At 40.3% G+C, this 16,595-nt stretch overlaps 1 protein-coding gene across 1 annotated transcript in view; it reads left to right on the top strand.

Moving 5' to 3' along the window:
• lingo3b (leucine rich repeat and Ig domain containing 3b) overlaps positions 1–14,809 on the top strand; it is a 46,404-nt gene extending 31,595 nt beyond the window's left edge. The window contains exons 2-4 of the mRNA XM_008433864.3: positions 4,674–5,283; positions 5,462–6,205; positions 6,322–14,809. Of these exons, the coding sequence (XP_008432086.2) occupies positions 4,729–5,283; positions 5,462–6,205; positions 6,322–6,891 (1,869 nt within the window). The 5' untranslated portion in view covers positions 4,674–4,728 and the 3' untranslated portion in view covers positions 6,892–14,809. The remainder of the gene's footprint in view (positions 1–4,673; positions 5,284–5,461; positions 6,206–6,321) is intronic.
• The last annotated feature ends 1,786 nt before the right edge of the window (positions 14,810–16,595 follow it).

The following is a 16,595-nucleotide window of genomic DNA, read 5'->3' as shown; positions in this document are numbered from 1 at the left end:
CAAGAATGTGCGTGGTGTGATAACTAGGAGAAAAACTTCACTATTTGTTTGGAGAACAAGACTAAATGTGTATTTTTTACGTGTCTGTTCAGTGGATAATGCACAGACGCCCCCAGCTCTGTGTGAGTGTGTGTGTGCGTGCGTGCGTGTGTGTGTGTGTGTGTGTGGGGAAGCAAAAAGGAAGGTTCAGGATCACTTCCTGTTCTTGAGTCAAACATCGAGGACGTTGTCTGCCTTGACAATGTCAGCTCACTGATTCATGCCGTGGCTCTGTTGTTGACCCGTAGGATGACTGTCAGGGGGGGCGGACTGTGAAGACAGGTTGCATCTATCAAATGGCCAAAGAGCAGAGAGGGTGCATGCACACACAAACACACACACAGACCTTTTATACTCAGATCGGCTGTTAGATTAAAGTCACTGAAAAGCAAAGTGTGCAAAATTGATTATCCCATCGCAATGTAATGCTTTGCATGTCAGTGGGCCATCTTTAGCTGCAGTAGAAAAAAAAGGGATTTAGTTTTATGTTTAGCGTTAATCAGGTCAGTAAAACTGAATTCAAAATGTTTAAATGCTGCAGTGATGCTCACTGTTCAGGAAGTGTTTGCACCAGGCTTGTAGCACAAAATTTAACAAGCTGAAAATTTGCAAAACAACAGAGAATATGCTTATGGTAACCTTAAACCAGAGCTGTCACAGCATGTTAATTTGTTGATTAAGCTGTTTGAGAGGTCTTCATGCAAGGTTGTGAATGATTCACACATTAAAGCAATATTTGTCATGTTTTATGCCAACAGTCTGTGCTATTGATATTTTTTCTTCTATCACCCACTCTGGATGATAGACCTTGGTAGGTTTCTGTTCTGTTTGGTTTTTTCAGTGCATGATGGATGATAAATAACAATTGTAGCGATTCAAAAAGGAGGGGAAAATAAACACAAAAACCAGCCCATGGTAATAACACACCATTTAAACCCCATATTAACATGTGGAACATTAAGTTTGCAGCTAACGTTGACACCACCCCTTTTTATTTTCCCTAATGGTTTACTGTGCGGCAAAAATTTCTTAAAACTTATAGTTTTTCTCTGTTTTTGAGAACAATCTGTCTTTTCTATCAGTTATTAACTCTTTGAACTCACACTTGAAACCAGAAAAAAAAAGTGAGGATGAAAACATGAAATAACTCAAGTATTTTTGTCAACTGCATTGAACAGACACCAATATGAATGTGCAAACCGATTTTCCAATTCTTTATTTTCAACAATGTGGCATATCAAGTCCACCAACGCACTCAATTAAGCTGATTGACAACAAAGATTTTGAAAGTTGACCACAAAGGTGACACGAAATGTTTAAGATCTTTGAGTGACGCGTGAGTATATTCCGTTTTTCCCCCTTTGACTTTTGAAATAGTCTCTACCGGCTCCTGTTGAATGAGTTAAATGAATCATTTAAATTACTGAATTTCCTCCAAGCCAGTGAGAGTAAGTACATTTAATTTTACTCGCAAATATTTCAAGATAATTGCCTAACCTCCGTTTGTGTCTCGAGCCTACTGAGCCCCACAACAAATAAAAGAAAATGATTAAGGCATTAGAGTGGATGGGAAGAAAGAGATGCAAATTCAAGACGATAGCCGGCATGCATGTCATTGCAGGACTCTTGTTGCATAGGACAAACAGAAACAAACTTGAAATGCACCTCAAAGAACTCCAAGGTAAATAACAAAAAAAAAAAAACCTGAACAAGCAGTAGATAATGATAAATGCATGGCAGGTTCACTCGCTGATCAATGTGAGTCAAGAGAAAGGCAGAAACAAAATGATACTGAGCCAGAAAATTAAATGGAAACCTTTAGCAGTATAAAGCAATCTGTGTACGAGATAATGGAACGCAGACAAACACAAAATCTAACATCGACTAACAAAACCTAAAACTAAAACATGGGAAATATCCACCCTGATTCATGGTCAGACTGTTGGTAAAATTTAGTAACAGCAAAAATACACTTTCTTGGCAAACTGGCGACTCCATCCCCTTCAGCAAAACGCACGCCGAAGCAACACCTCCTGTGTTACTTAAAAAGAGATGTTCTTTAATTAATAAAATGATACATTAAAGTTAAAACATTTGAGTAAAAAAACTGTGATAGCACAAGAAGAACAGTTACAGTTCTAAAGACTAAAAATAATAAAATATATAAACATGCAAACAGTTATTCCCATCCCGAATATACAGGATGTAACTTAATTTGAATCCATAAAATGGAAAAACGATGCATTCATACTTTCCTTTACATGACAGTGGTTGTGGGTCGATGCTATATATGTACAAAAAGTAACTTAAATGAATTAAACTGAACAGTATTCAGATGATTAGATGATTAAAGTGCTTCTATTTGAAATAAAATTGCAATAATTTATTCTTACAGATTAAATGAAATTCAGTTTATTTATATTCAGCCAATTTACATCAAATGTCTCAAGACATTGCACAAAGAAGCCAATTCAATCGACTCAAACAGTTGCTAAAATAATGTAACATATTATTTATTACAGTGATATTAATGTTATTCAAAACGTTAATTGCCCTTTTGATCTGAAAACAGACAAGTGTGTTACACGTCTTTGCCTTTCTACTCTTTGAACAACTATAACTATAACAAGACGACTGACTCATTTAAAGTACTTTAAACTGGGGGAACAATAGAACAAAAAAAAATATCTGTGATTTCAAAGTCATAACTTGCCTTAATATCTTAACGTCGGCGACCAGTGAATGCTCCTCTTTGTGAAACACTTGTCCCAATTCTTTTTAGTTTATCTTTTTTTTTTTTTTGTACACAGTTGTTAGTTTTTCAGATCTGTCTGTTTGTCTCCTGAGCCCCGTCCCACTGAGACAATGAGGTTTGCTGCTCAGTTGTTGCGGTCATGGTGAGTTGCAGCCGACTGGCAGCACAAGCCAGAGCTGCAGATGAGAAGTGGGTCAGTTTGTGCAACAGTCTGCACAGAGGCCTCGCTGTGTCTGAGTTTTGTCTCCAAATGAAAGAAAAGCTTGTGCCAGATTTCTATCAGATTCTCCAGAATAGGGATGTGAAAAGAAAGCGGTTCTTTCAGCGGCCTCTGAAAAAAGAAAAACGAGGGACTTATCCCGTCACACGGAGACCAGATTTTTGTGTGAGCAACTGTGAAAAATAAGAGAGAAATGTGCACATGTACACACATTTTATATGGCATCACGTAAATTTGGTTTAAGTCTGGTTTTATCTACACTGATGCCATTAATGCCGCCGCTATGAAACCTTTTGATATGATTACACATTCAATAAGCTTTTTTTCTGAAGCTAATGTGGGGGGGAAGAAGGAACTCAAAGCGAAGCCTGCAGTGTGTGGAGAAGCTAGCAACTTGTGCTTCTTTTAACTGCCTGACTTACGCCTTGGACGCTGCCCATTCAGCACAAACTAACCTATGTATTATTCATCTACTTGGCTCTTTCTCCCTCAAAAGCCAGCATCAGAGAGCATTTCACACATGATCTTCCTTCATTATGATGAAATATTCCTTCTCATTTCCTCTCTGAAAAATAAATTAGCAAGCTAATCGTTGAGAGTTTAATGTGTAGCCCTGCAGGAGGACAGTTTGTGTTTGGAAGGAAACACGTTTTTTTTTGTTTTTTTTCTCCTTCACGTTGTACTTATGCTTTGGAGTTAGCGCGCCTAAGTGAGATATGTTGAAGATCCGATGCCAGGTGCTCTTTGACAGTTTCCATGTTGAAAACAGTAAGTGGGAGTAATTAACGGTTGCCTAAAAGAGTGTTAAAGGACAAGTGATTCATCTTATCTTTGTGCTGGGAGGACTAAAATGATTTAATTCTTAGCCAGCAAACTGCCAAACCTACGCAACCATCCATCAGGCTTATCAAACACTTTATATGATTTTACACTGATGTCTTTCTCAACCTCGTTTCAGAGCACTGGCGCGCAGAGCTTGAAGGCGCAACTTGCCTGTTGAGAATCTCATCATGTGCATATGGGGGGTGATAATAAATGCATTGTGTTTGTCAAAAATGGAGCAGACGGTCTCAGCGCTGCAAGGAAGACAGAGTAGATGCAAGGCACACGATTTCAGCTGAAGCAACAATCTCCCTCTCACATTGCTCTCAGCGTCCCAGTTTCCAAGCAGCAGCCTCCGATAAATTAGGGATAAAACTAATTATCTTAAACATCTTAGAGCCATCAGTGCAACTATGATGGGATTTCACTGGACGTAGTGTAACGTTGGGTCATTATGTGGCTCATAGCTCTATTTGCTTTGCCGTAAAGTAGATTATTAACATCCTGTGTGGATATATGTTGTTTGTGTTTTTTTTTTGGGGGGGGGGGGGGTGGGGGGGAGTTTCCACAGTATTCACATTTTTAGATTAACAAAATGGGAAAATGTGTATATTTTTCTTTCAAAAATAACAATTAGGCACTACTTTGTGCTCTACGTCACAAAATGTTGCAGTAAAAAACATTATGTTTGTGTTTGTAACGTGACAACATGCCAAAATGCTGAAGCACTATTTTATGGCAGTGTAGTGCATTACTTCGTCTTTCTTTCACAATACCCGTGATGGATTTCTTCTCACACATTTTCCCTACTTTTCTGTTCTCTCTTCTGTATTGCAGGTGTCTGGCGCACTGACCCTGCCTGTATCAGGCGAGGAGTCAGAGGACCAGCGCCATGACCGACTCTCCTGGTCCTGCTGGTCGTGCCTTAGTGCCATGGCCGAGGGTGTGGAAATGGGTTCTGGCTTCCTCGCTGGTCTTTGTCGTAGCTTTGACTTTGCCAGAGAGCAGTAAGGCCTGTCCGCCACGATGCGAGTGTTCAGCTCAGCTGAGGTCTGTGTCATGTCAGCGGCGGCGGCTCACAAACATCCCAGAAGGCATTCCAACCGAGACGCGGGTCTTGGACCTCAGCAAGAACCGGCTCCGTTGGGTACAGTCGGGTGATCTGGCACCGTACCCCCGGCTGGAGGAAGTGGACCTTAGTGAAAACCTCATCGCCACATTAGAGCCAAATGCCTTTGCCGCTCTTCAGAATCTTAAAGTCCTAAAGTTACGGGGGAATCAGCTGAAGTTAGTACCTATGGGGGCATTTGCCAAGCTGGGCAATCTCACCAGCCTGGATCTAAGTGAGAATAAGATGGTGATTTTATTGGACTACACCTTCCAAGATATGAGGAATCTTAAACAGCTAGAAGTTGGAGACAATGATCTGGTTTATATTTCCCACAAGGTAAGCTTTCCTGACAGTGCAACAAAAATACTAACAAATTTGCTTGAGTGCCTCCTTTCTGATTTTTTTTTTTTTTTTTGCTCTCCTACTAACCCTAACCCCATGTACAAAAAAAACCTTCTTGTCTTTGTGTATGTTTTGAAATGATTATTCTCCAACCCCATGTTTCTCGCCACAGGCATTCTCTGGACTTCTGGGGCTAGAAGATCTCACAATAGAGCGTTGCAACCTCACATCCATCTCTGGCCAGACGCTGTCCTACCTCCACAGCCTGGTCACTCTTCACCTTCGACACCTTAGCATCACTGCCCTGGAGGATCAAAACTTTCGCAAGTTGAATAATTTGCGGGGTCTGGATATCGATCACTGGCCATACCTTGAGTATATCTCTCCACTTAGTTTTCAGGGCCTTGATCTTCGCTGGCTCTTCATCACCAACACCAACATCACCACTGTCCCTTCTAATTCATTCAAGAACCTGGTGCACCTCACCCATCTCAACTTGTCCTACAATCCCATCACCACACTAGAGCCTTGGGCCTTCAAGGACTTGCTGAGGCTAAAGGAGCTCATCCTGGTAAGCACTGGGTTGCTGACGGTGGAGCCTCATGCCCTTGGAGGTCTCAGACAGATTCGAGTACTCAACTTCTCCTCCAACGACCTGCAGACTCTGGAAGAGGGGTCCTTCCACTCTGTTAACAGTCTGGAGACCCTCAGAGTGGACGGGAATCCCTTGTTGTGTGACTGCCGTCTGTTGTGGATCCTGCAAAGACGCAAGACCCTCAACTTTGACGGCAGAGTGCCAGTGTGTGCAGGCCCGGTGGAGGTGCAAGGAGTCAGCCTCAGCGCCTTCTCTGACTCTGCTCTCTTCGATCACTTTACATGCCAGAAACCTAAGATCCGCAACCGTAAGATGCAACAGGTAATCTTTTGAAGAAGCTAAAACGTCCTCTAATGTTAGTGAGATGTTAATGTTTCATACTGCATATGCTGAATTTTCTATGTATAGTCAATCGTGTGCTCTACCACCTCTCCTAGGTGGTTGCTCGGGAAGGCCAGCCAGTGAGCTTTGTATGTCGAGCTGACGGAGATCCTACACCTGCCATCATCTGGATCTCACCACTGCGTAGACGAATCACAGCAAAGAGTTCAGGTCGCATCACTGTTCTCCCTAGTGGTACTCTGGAGATCCGCTACGCTCAGCTCACTGACAGCGGGACGTACATCTGCATTGCCTCAAACGCTGGAGGCAATGACACCTATTTTGCCACTCTCACAGTAAGAGGCCAGCCACTAGACTCTGCCTCCGCCTTCTTTCTTAACCGCTCTCTGTACAGCGGGGAGTACTTCAACGACACAAATCTAAACAGCACACGGGTTTTCCTTAAGTTCACCTTGGACCTGACCACCATTTTGGTCTCAACAGCCATGGGTTGCATCACGTTTCTCGGAGTTGTTCTCTTCTGCTTCCTGTTGTTATTTGTGTGGAGCCGTGGACGCGGCCAGCGCAGGAACAACTTCACAGTGGAGTACTCGTTCCGGAAATCTGAACCCACCACGGGGAGCTCTACAGGCGGGACCAGGAAGTTTAACATGAAAATGATATGAAACAACGCAGCCAGGGGTCCCTCAGGGGAGGCATGAGCACGTCCCAAAGACGTGTTTGACACACGCAAACACACACAGCCACTAACTCACAAAGAAGTTTGAGAGCACAATATTAGCTCGTGTCGATTGCTCTGCTCCAAATTGGGTGCCCACCTTAAAACTAGAGTTGTGATTTAATTTGACCTATGCATGAAATTTAAATTACTTTGATGTCTCCACTTCGCAGTGGTTTTCTTTAGATTGTGATGTTGAATGCTACTGTACGTAACACGTAGATTTTAATCAATCGGTTATGCTTGACAATAATGTTGTCGTAAGAAATAGACATGAGTGATAAGTTGTATTTGCAACACGAACAGCACTTTCTTGGTTATTTCAACAAATAAAAAGAAAAGGCTAGAAATTGGTAAAGAATGTCATGGAGGCCATCGATTTAAGCGTTCATTTGATCTTTACTTCTTTGTGAGATTCTGCCCAAACATGAGCTGTGTGAGTTTGGGACGAGTGTACCGGTCAAGAGGTGCTGCGGTTGCCTGTGACTCAGACAATTAAAAATTATGAACACCAAACACAGGCCACCACAGGAACCAAATGAACCAATGCAAGAGAGAGCAAATGGTCCAGGTTGACAGGAACAGAGGGTATACTGAGTAGTGCGAGCGAGAATACATAAGCCTTTTTGACCTGTGTTTCGCTCCCCTACACAAACCCCTGAACTCTGGTCTCTGCTGCATTGGTGGCCAACCTAACCTTCCCGGTGCTGCCCGGGGGGAGCAGCCTGGAAAGTTGGGTCTTATTCAGAGGCAGAGACAGGACTCGTAGTTTCACAAGACAGTCTCCAAACACGTGTAACATATTGCACCTTTTCTCAGGAAGAGCGAAGTAACGAACCAACAGAAAAAAGATTTCATTGAACACATTTATTTGCTAATTGTAACATTCCAGCAATACTGCATGTATAGCCATAAAGCCAATACTGGAAATTTGTGACTGAAGAAACAAAGCCATAATTTGTGTAGGTTGAATTTTTATATAGCGTGTGCATGATTTAGTCATATAATTATCACTACTGCCATTTTACAAGCAGTCCTGGTGTTCACAAGACTATCCGGTGTCGCTGGGCTTGCAGTACGTTCCACAGAATAACACAAACAAACACAAAGGAACAACAGTCATAGTTGCACAAGCGCAAACAAACCCGACATGCCACACACAAGCACAACACAAGTCTATAATTGTGATGCTGACTTCTCTTTCTGCCTCTGAAACGGCCGGTGCATGAATGTCTCTGCCCCCCTAGCCCAGTGCATCCCCCCCTTCACACCCCACCCCCACACACCCCCACTGGGTCCTCCTTTGGGAGGGGTCCCTGGCTGGAGACTGAGGATTAAAATGTAAATGAAGTTGTGTTCACCCTACCCACACCATGTGCATCGTATAGTGGAGAGTAGTACTGTGGTCTCAATGGCAAAAAAATAACAAAAGGTTTTGTTTTTTTTTTTGGTTTTTTTCAAGTGTTTCGTTGCATATTTGTTTGTCCCTTATTTTTATTCTGTTCAGTCGTTGTTGTCTGTGAGCTTCTGAATGTTCACTGTGTTAAAGCACCTCATCCACCATGAGATGTTATTCTGTTCTCAACACCTCATAAAATGAACTAAATGGAGCCTGCGAACAAAATGTAAACTGCTCAGAAACTTGAGTTAATATAAACTGATGGTTTTTGATTATGGCAAAAAAAAAAAAAAATGAATCAAATAATTATGCCGATAGTAGAATGTTGCAGAACGTGACTGCATCAATTCAGCCATTGAATTCAGGTGTGTTGGTCCAGGAAGACATTTGAAAGTTGCAGAACGTCTGCACTGATGGTCTGGAGTCCAACACCCAGGAAATAAGCCATAAAGTTTATATTGTTCATTATTTTAACAAGCAAAATTGTTTTGCTCGGGTGAGTAGCTCAGTGTCCACCGAGCTTTCTTTCAAGCTGAACAATATATATTTATATGCATCATTCAGTCACATGCAATCACCATTCATGCTTCTTCCATGTTCATCAGAAATTAAACCAACTGAGTTGAGCACATTCTGGGCGAAGATATGAAAACCAGTGGGATTTGCTAGTACTGATTTGATTATAGCCACAGATGCCAAAATTAAAATCTCAGAATGGTGTCATACATAATCAGTCAGAAAACCAGGAAAATATCATTTAGTTTTCAGTAACCAGGCTAAACACAAGCCAAAACCAAACTGTTTCTCAATATTTTCATCTGGCTTAATGAAACACAGAAATGTTATAAGTGTAAATGAGCAGTTTATTCCAGTCCGTCTTCCTTTTAAATCAGACTTGAACACAAGTGGATGGATGGGGCCCTTCAGCTTAGTCACAAAATTAGGACTTTTTCAGCTTGAACCTATACAAATTAAAGGCACAAAAAATAACGAGCCCAGGTGTCTGTGCCTGTTGCCACAGGAATTTAACTTCACTCCTATTTGACGGGTTAGCAGTAATGGTCATTTGTCTCATGGGTGGATAATTTACACCTCTTCTATGGTGCCTTACTTTTACCACTTTCAGTAGATGTAATATTGGATTCAAAAATTTGTATGCTACTTCTGTGACTTTCTTTGCAATAACAATCGAATTTGGTCAGTAAATAAATAATAGATACAACCAAGTCGATTAGTATTGCTAGGATTCGCTTTTTAATAAATAGCATCCAACTTGTCTAAGTAATAGACAGAATGTTTTTTTGAGAAAAGGTTTTAAATACGGTTAACAGACAAAATACACTGATAGTTGAAAATTGTGTTCTAGTGACAAAAAAAAAAAAACATGGAACGGTTTTGAATCAAAATCTGACTGCTACCTAAAAAAAAGTTCTCATGTCCAGCACAATCTGGGCTCTCTCAGATTGTCTCCGGTCAATTTTTTTGAACGGGCCAATCAGCGAACAGAAAGAGAATCGTGAACGATGACGTCAGTTTTCTGCGCTAATCAACACTAGCAGCCACTTCTTTCGGATGAGCGCTTCTTTCTCTTCGCAGTGGAGGACGGTTGTTTACAGTGCAGGCAATTTCCGGTAAGCTAGTTGGCGTCGAACTTACGCATTTCATTCGTCACGAAACATTAGCAATTGGGTAAAATTTAAAACCTCGACACAGTCCACGCCTCCAGGAAGCGTTCGGTTCTGAACAGCTCAGAGTCCAGACCCCCTGTACGAAGCAAAGTGTAGTCATGGGAGTGGTTCTTACCAGGCTGGTGAGCGCAAAATGTCAATTTTTTCAGATTTCTGGAAGCCATGCAGTGAAAAAGTTGCATCTCAGTGATCAAAAGAAAGACCCTCTTTATTAGAACAAATTCATGGTTTGGGTACAATTTGCTGCAGGAGAGAGAACTCCCTTGTTCCTTTAAGAAGATTTATGCGAACTCCATTTTTGTCCCTTGTCAGGGATGATGAAACCACAGATTCTTTGTCAAGATGAATAACTAAACAGCTGTTAAAAGATTCATGAGACAAAATGAAAACGGATGGCAAAACTGGCCTGATTTCTACCACTACTGTTAACTGCAGCCATGGTGTGGTGCTGCCGTGGTGTTGAGAACAGGATGTTGCCTCCATGGACGTCACTTCTCCCTAAGCCATCCCTCTGGTGTTTCCATTTTCTGGTATTTCTCAGTGGAAATTAGGTTTAGAAGACAGTAAGAATGTCTGTAGTGATTGTCGATGGTGTTATTGTGTAAACATCATGCAGAATTGTAAGTGTAGATGAGTGTTTCATTTCGTTTCCTCCTCTTGCCTCTTAACCCCTTTCTCCCGCAGGTCGTCTGTCCCTTTTCTTTCTGTCGTCTTCTTAGCATTTCCGATCTCTGTTGTCCCTGTTCACAGTATTAGGCCGGAGTATGGTTGTGTGGTAGTAGATGCGTGTCCTGTGTGGTTGGTGAGTCGGTGTTGTAATGTAATGATTCGTCGCTACTCGTGGTGCCACCAAACACAGAGCAGTGATTGGATCAGCGACTAAGATGAAAGGGGTGACCCAGGTTCCCTAAAAAAAATGAAAATGAAAAAACAACTGGTTCCCATGTCACACCCAACCATTTCTTTCAAACCTCACCCTGAACTTTAGCAGACTGAAACCATGCTGCTCTGGGAACTATTTTGGATATGAGAACCAATGGACTGGACTGTATGTTTGTTCTCTTGATGATGCGTTCGTTATCTGATACCACCTTACAAACGTAGGAAGGGGAACTGAGTTACTTTTTTTTTTTCACTCGTTTTCACCTTGCAGATTTAAGCTGTCCATTTATTTAAAAAAAAAAAGGACGTTTATTAGACGATCTGGGTTGGAAAGAAGCAAATTTCTCTGCTCAGCCCTCAAGAAAAAAACCTTGAAGACTGGAGAAGCCATTTTTGATTTTTTGGAGAAAAAAATCTGTTATGTGGCTTTTACTTGAAATGTCCTTGCAGAGGTATGAGCAGATTTTAGCAGTATGTGAAATATTTTTAATTGATCATAATTTGTGGCATGAAATTATTTTAATAGTTCTCCCTAAAAAGGCACATTTGCATAATATTTTTGCTCTAAAGTCTACTCTAGCTGGCAGTGTTTTATGTGTTTTTTTCTTTTCTGTTGGAAACAAGATTTATTTATCTTTGCTGCTACAGATGTTTTAAAAAAGTAGGTTGAGAGAATCCTTTGCCGTCTCCTTTGGTTTCTCCTGGCCACAGCTCAGTGACGTGTTGCCTACATACATTTCCCTGCAAAAGTATTCAAACGCCTTGAACTTTTTTATATTATACCACCAAACACTTCTGTGAGCCCCTGGCATCAAGTCTTTTTGCAACCTTGAAAACGTAACCTGTTCACAAATTTCCCCCAACAAAACTCATGAGGCTTTCAAAGAATAACTGTCTTCATACTTAAATTAAATTACACACCGACGGACCACTTACCAATTAGGCAACCAGTTAGATTTATTAAAGGGAATCAAAGTGAATTTGACTTTGCACAAATACAAGTTGCAATTTTCCACTTTTCATTTCCATTTCCCTTCCATTTTACAACTTTGTCTTGGTCAATAGCGTCAAGCCCGAGTGAATATGTAGATGTTAATGGTTGGAACGTGAAAATGTTGAGAGGAGTATGAATACTTTTACAAGGCACTGCACAAATCTAATACAGCTGCAGAAATTTAACCTAAACCACAACAAGACAATTTCCCTTTGGGAGCTCCTTATTAGCACAAACAGTGTAAAATCCCAGACACTATAATTATACCATTATTTGGTGCAAAGCCTGAATTATTCCAATTTTGCTTTGTTACAGTGTTTCCACGCAGCTCCAGATTAAAGACGGCTCTGTTTTCATTAAGTTAAATGTCATTATGTATGATCCATTATAATTTTTATATTTAATCTTACCTTTAGAGCAGTAATTTCTGCAGCATTTCTCGCCACCTCTGTCATTCCTTTAGCTCTGGATGAATCCATCTCTCTCTCCGCGCCCTACAGCCGCTTTTTTTTTTTTTGGATTGGATTAGACTGGAGCAGAATTTATCTGAGCTGAAACGAGCAGTAATGGGATGACGGAGGAGTGAGCTCGTCTGATTGGGTGTTTATTTGGCTTATTAGTTTCATTTCCTCTAAGAACACTGCACTGCCGAAACCCTAGATTAAAGATTTTAGTTGTAGAATAATAATCTAGACATAAACTATATCTGCTGTCACCATTTTCTGGAGGCAAACTGTCACAGCTAGCAGGAATATTTGAGCAGAGCGTTGCTAAAGCACATTGGACAGATAATTGCTTCATCTTAACCTTGACCAGAGGACTGCAAGAAATCTCTGCGTTTTAAATGGTTACACTGCCACCAAGTGGTCGAAACGGGCAACAGCAGCATCTACAACCTTGCTGATGCGGCAGTATTTTTAGGTAGGTTAGAAATAAAGAAAGCAGACTGACTGTTAGATGTATTCATCTAATATTTTTAGCAATACCAGTGGGTGTGTGTGGTCGGATTCGTTCTGCCACACGTGCGAAATGGAGCAAAAGTCATGAGGATTGAGCTTAATTCGATTAAAAGCGGCAGGACAGCCGGTGGAAATCGGTCTGTAAATTATATCCAAAACAGAAATCCCAACAATTTCCCAACAAAAAAAAAGAAACTCTGTTCTTTCTCTGATCGGCAAACGATCGGTTCCCCCCGGAGAGCAAAGAGACGTTCCAGCTTGTGGTCTCAACAGGCTGAATCTATGCATGCCTTTTGTATAAAGTGATTGGTAGTGCCAAACTCACACCTGCACCGAGAGCCAGAGGTGCCATTGCTGCTGCTCGTGAACAGAAGCAAACGTGCTGAATCCAACTGGAGCGAGGGGAGACGAGTCATGATGCATTCACGGATATTCAAACGGGAGGGTGCATCTTGAAGGAGAAACAAGTGTTTACTTGGGATGATTGTACTTTTACACATATCTTGTCACAAACAAATGATCTGCTCTGATGTACAAGCTGTAGATAGAGAGATTGATATTCCAGGCAGGTGGCTGGGACTGATCAATTCTGTATGGGGATAAGATTATTCATGGCATGCTTTTATTGATTTTTATTCAATATTGTCACTCTCTTAAAGATCCTGTGGGGTTTGCACAAGGCGTGGAGAGCTCATGTAGATGTGGCTGGCACTTGTTCCCAGGTTTGCACTTTGATGAAGAGGGGGGTTTTTTGTCTTCTAAGAGCGAGAAAGTGCCAGATTTCCGCTTGTTTTATAGCAAGTCTGAGTCAACGCTTCAATTTTCCCCACATTTTATGAACCTAGCTTTGTATCTGCACCAGATCTCTATTGCACAAGTTAGCAAATACTTGAAAATGCATTTAATTCATTCCCTCACTTTTTTTTTTTGACTCTCTGGTCTTTTCTCTATATAGCACCAGCCTCTTTAAGAATGCGTTTATTTTCTCTCTTTTCCAGATCATTGCCGTAATGCTTTTGTATTTTTGTCAAACAAAGTTGTTCCTAACTCATAAACCTAGGAATGAGTGCCCTGGACTTATTATGCCTTTAAAACGCATTCAGACCTTTTAACTGTTTCACATTCTTTCTAATTACAACCACGAACTTCAGTATGAATAGGATTTTGTATGATAGATCAACGCAAAGTAACACATTGTGGTTAAGTTGAATTAAATTATAGAAGTGTTTTTAGAAATACAAATCTGAAAAGTGTGGGAATAGATTGCGTTCTGCCCCTCGATCAGTAATTTTTAGCGCCATTTGTTGCTACCATTGAAGGTGTTTCTTAAGTCACCAAAAGCGAAAAAGCAAATAAAATCCACTAAAGTTTGTGGTTGTAAGATGACTAATGCGAAAAAGGATGAATGGACTCTAGAAATTAGTTTGAATTGTCTAATTAAATAGTGTAAGGTGATCAGTCACAACCAGAGATGAGTGACAAATTAAGCTGACTGTTATACATGAAGTACCAAATTTAGTTTCCAATCCTCTTTAGCTGCATCGCCATCTGACTGTACATCTTTAAAAAGCACTTTTTTTTTAATGCCAGAATAATTTGATCCTTGGATGACAGGAACAGAACGTGTAAATATTAGCTCTATTAGCCATATCATGTCATCAAATCTGTAGACTTCCTTGCCATGTCTGACAGAGGAAAATGACTGTTGAACTGTAAATAGTGTAGGTATAGTAACATAGGATTTAACTGCTGCTTTCCTCCAGGGATCACCCAGGTTTTGTTCAGTCCCATGGCTGTTTGGTCTCAAAGGGAAGGATAATAATGTACTATGTCTATAAAGAACATATGGTTTCTTTTTTTTTATTTCAGTGTATGTTTTATATACTGTTTGTCTTGTAAATTAACTCCTCTTTCGTCATAAAAGCATGATGTGACTAACTGGATCCCATGTCGCTTTTTTTGTAATCCAAACTCAAAATACAATAGTTTTGGTATTTTTTAGAATAATCTGACTTGGATTATTTTGCTTACTGATACAGACATACAGATATGTAAGAATAAGAGACTGGAGAAAATGAGTAAAGCTGAAAAGGTCAAAAAGGTCGACAACATCTTAAGTGACCAAACTCCTTCTCTAGTGTGAAATATATAGTTAACATTATTATACTGTACAGCAACCTCATTTTACTATCTTCTCATTTTCTATTTTATTCTGTTCAGTTCGTTAAATATTTCCGCGAAGGACGATGAAGCTCCTATTATCTTCTCTAATGCAACAAAGAGAAGCATTTGTCTCATATCAAAAATATGAGACATTTTTGATATGAGACAAAAAAAAAATCCTGTCTCATATCATTTATAGTTAAGAAACTTGGATCTTGATGATCCTTCGAAGTTGTGAAAAAGTTTTCTGGGGAGTGATATTACAAAAATACAACCTTTTTGGAAGGTTTGTGTCTCATTTACATCTGGTGTGAAACTTAACACAATTTATCAGCTAAATGACATTACACGAACAGGTAAACGTGAAGGACGCAGTATGACGCATTAGTGCTAATCTGAAGCTGCTAGGCCTGAACGACTACCAAAACATCATGAAGGACAATGTCCAGCCATCGGTTCAAATCCTTAAGTGCTCTTGAGTTATGCGTCAGGATAATAATCCATACAACACCAGAGAGTCTGCCTGTAAGCTAATTTTCTGAATTATTCAAGCAAACGAGGAATAAATGACTAAATAAAGCTTTCAGACTAGCCTCATCAAGTATGGACTTAAACATGACTGAGATAGAAAAATAAATGCTAATCTTTGTTTTCATCTACCTATAATACAATCGTAAAGACTTTCATAAGCCCTCAACTTTATGAATGGGTTACCAGTGTGGGCATAATGTTTTTGTTTTTTTTATTGAGCTGTCATTTTTCTCAGATTGATCTTCCCAAGGAGGCGTGGTGAATTTAAAAAGCGTTAAACTGGAATTGTTTTCTAAATCTTTTATTGACCTTGGATGCATTTATATTGCAAATACCATTTAGAGGACATAAGAAGACAAATCGGGACCAGTTTAACATACTGGTCAGAAGTCACAGCCGTCTCAAAAACCTTGCCATTTTTTGAAGCCTCCATGAGTCTTAATAATATCTACTAATCTGCATCCAGTCTCTGCTTCTACATCAAATCACACTCCACTGAAGTAACGAAGCATATTGTTTGACTAATCTATTAATTTTGCAGTGTTTTATGTCACATCTTAAGAGACAATTGAACTTTGCCTACAAATGACCTAATAATATCATCGCATTATCTTAAAAAAAAAAAAAAACAGCTTTTTGTTGAAAAAAATAATTTCAAAATTCTCTCAATGTGGTAGGAGACACACACATGAGCTACAGCAGATGCCAACAAAGGAAAACATTTTATGCTTATCAATATGTGTTGTGTCGACACCACTAGGTGGCAGCAAAGCATCACAGTAAGAATTTGTGAAAGGAAAAATGAAAAGCCAAATGGCCAAATCGCTTGTTTCTTTTTGTTTGTTTTGGTCCAAAGCACATCATTTTCATCCACACCGGTTTTTCACTCACTGCACCCATTTGTTCGAGTCGTAACTCGGCTGTTTAATCTCAGGCTGATTACAGGTTCAACGCGACCGACAGACACTCTGCATCGCTAAGATGAGCAGCAGAAGAAAGGCTCTCTGCATCATGGCTCCAAGTATTATAGTGCGT

This window comes from Poecilia reticulata, chromosome 17, assembly GCF_904066995.2.
Source record: "Poecilia reticulata chromosome 17, P_reticulata-male-v2, whole genome shotgun sequence".
Taxonomy (NCBI): domain Eukaryota; kingdom Metazoa; phylum Chordata; class Actinopteri; order Cyprinodontiformes; family Poeciliidae; genus Poecilia; species Poecilia reticulata.
Note: the sequence above shows the minus strand (reverse complement) of the source record. Positions and strands in the feature narration are given on the sequence as shown.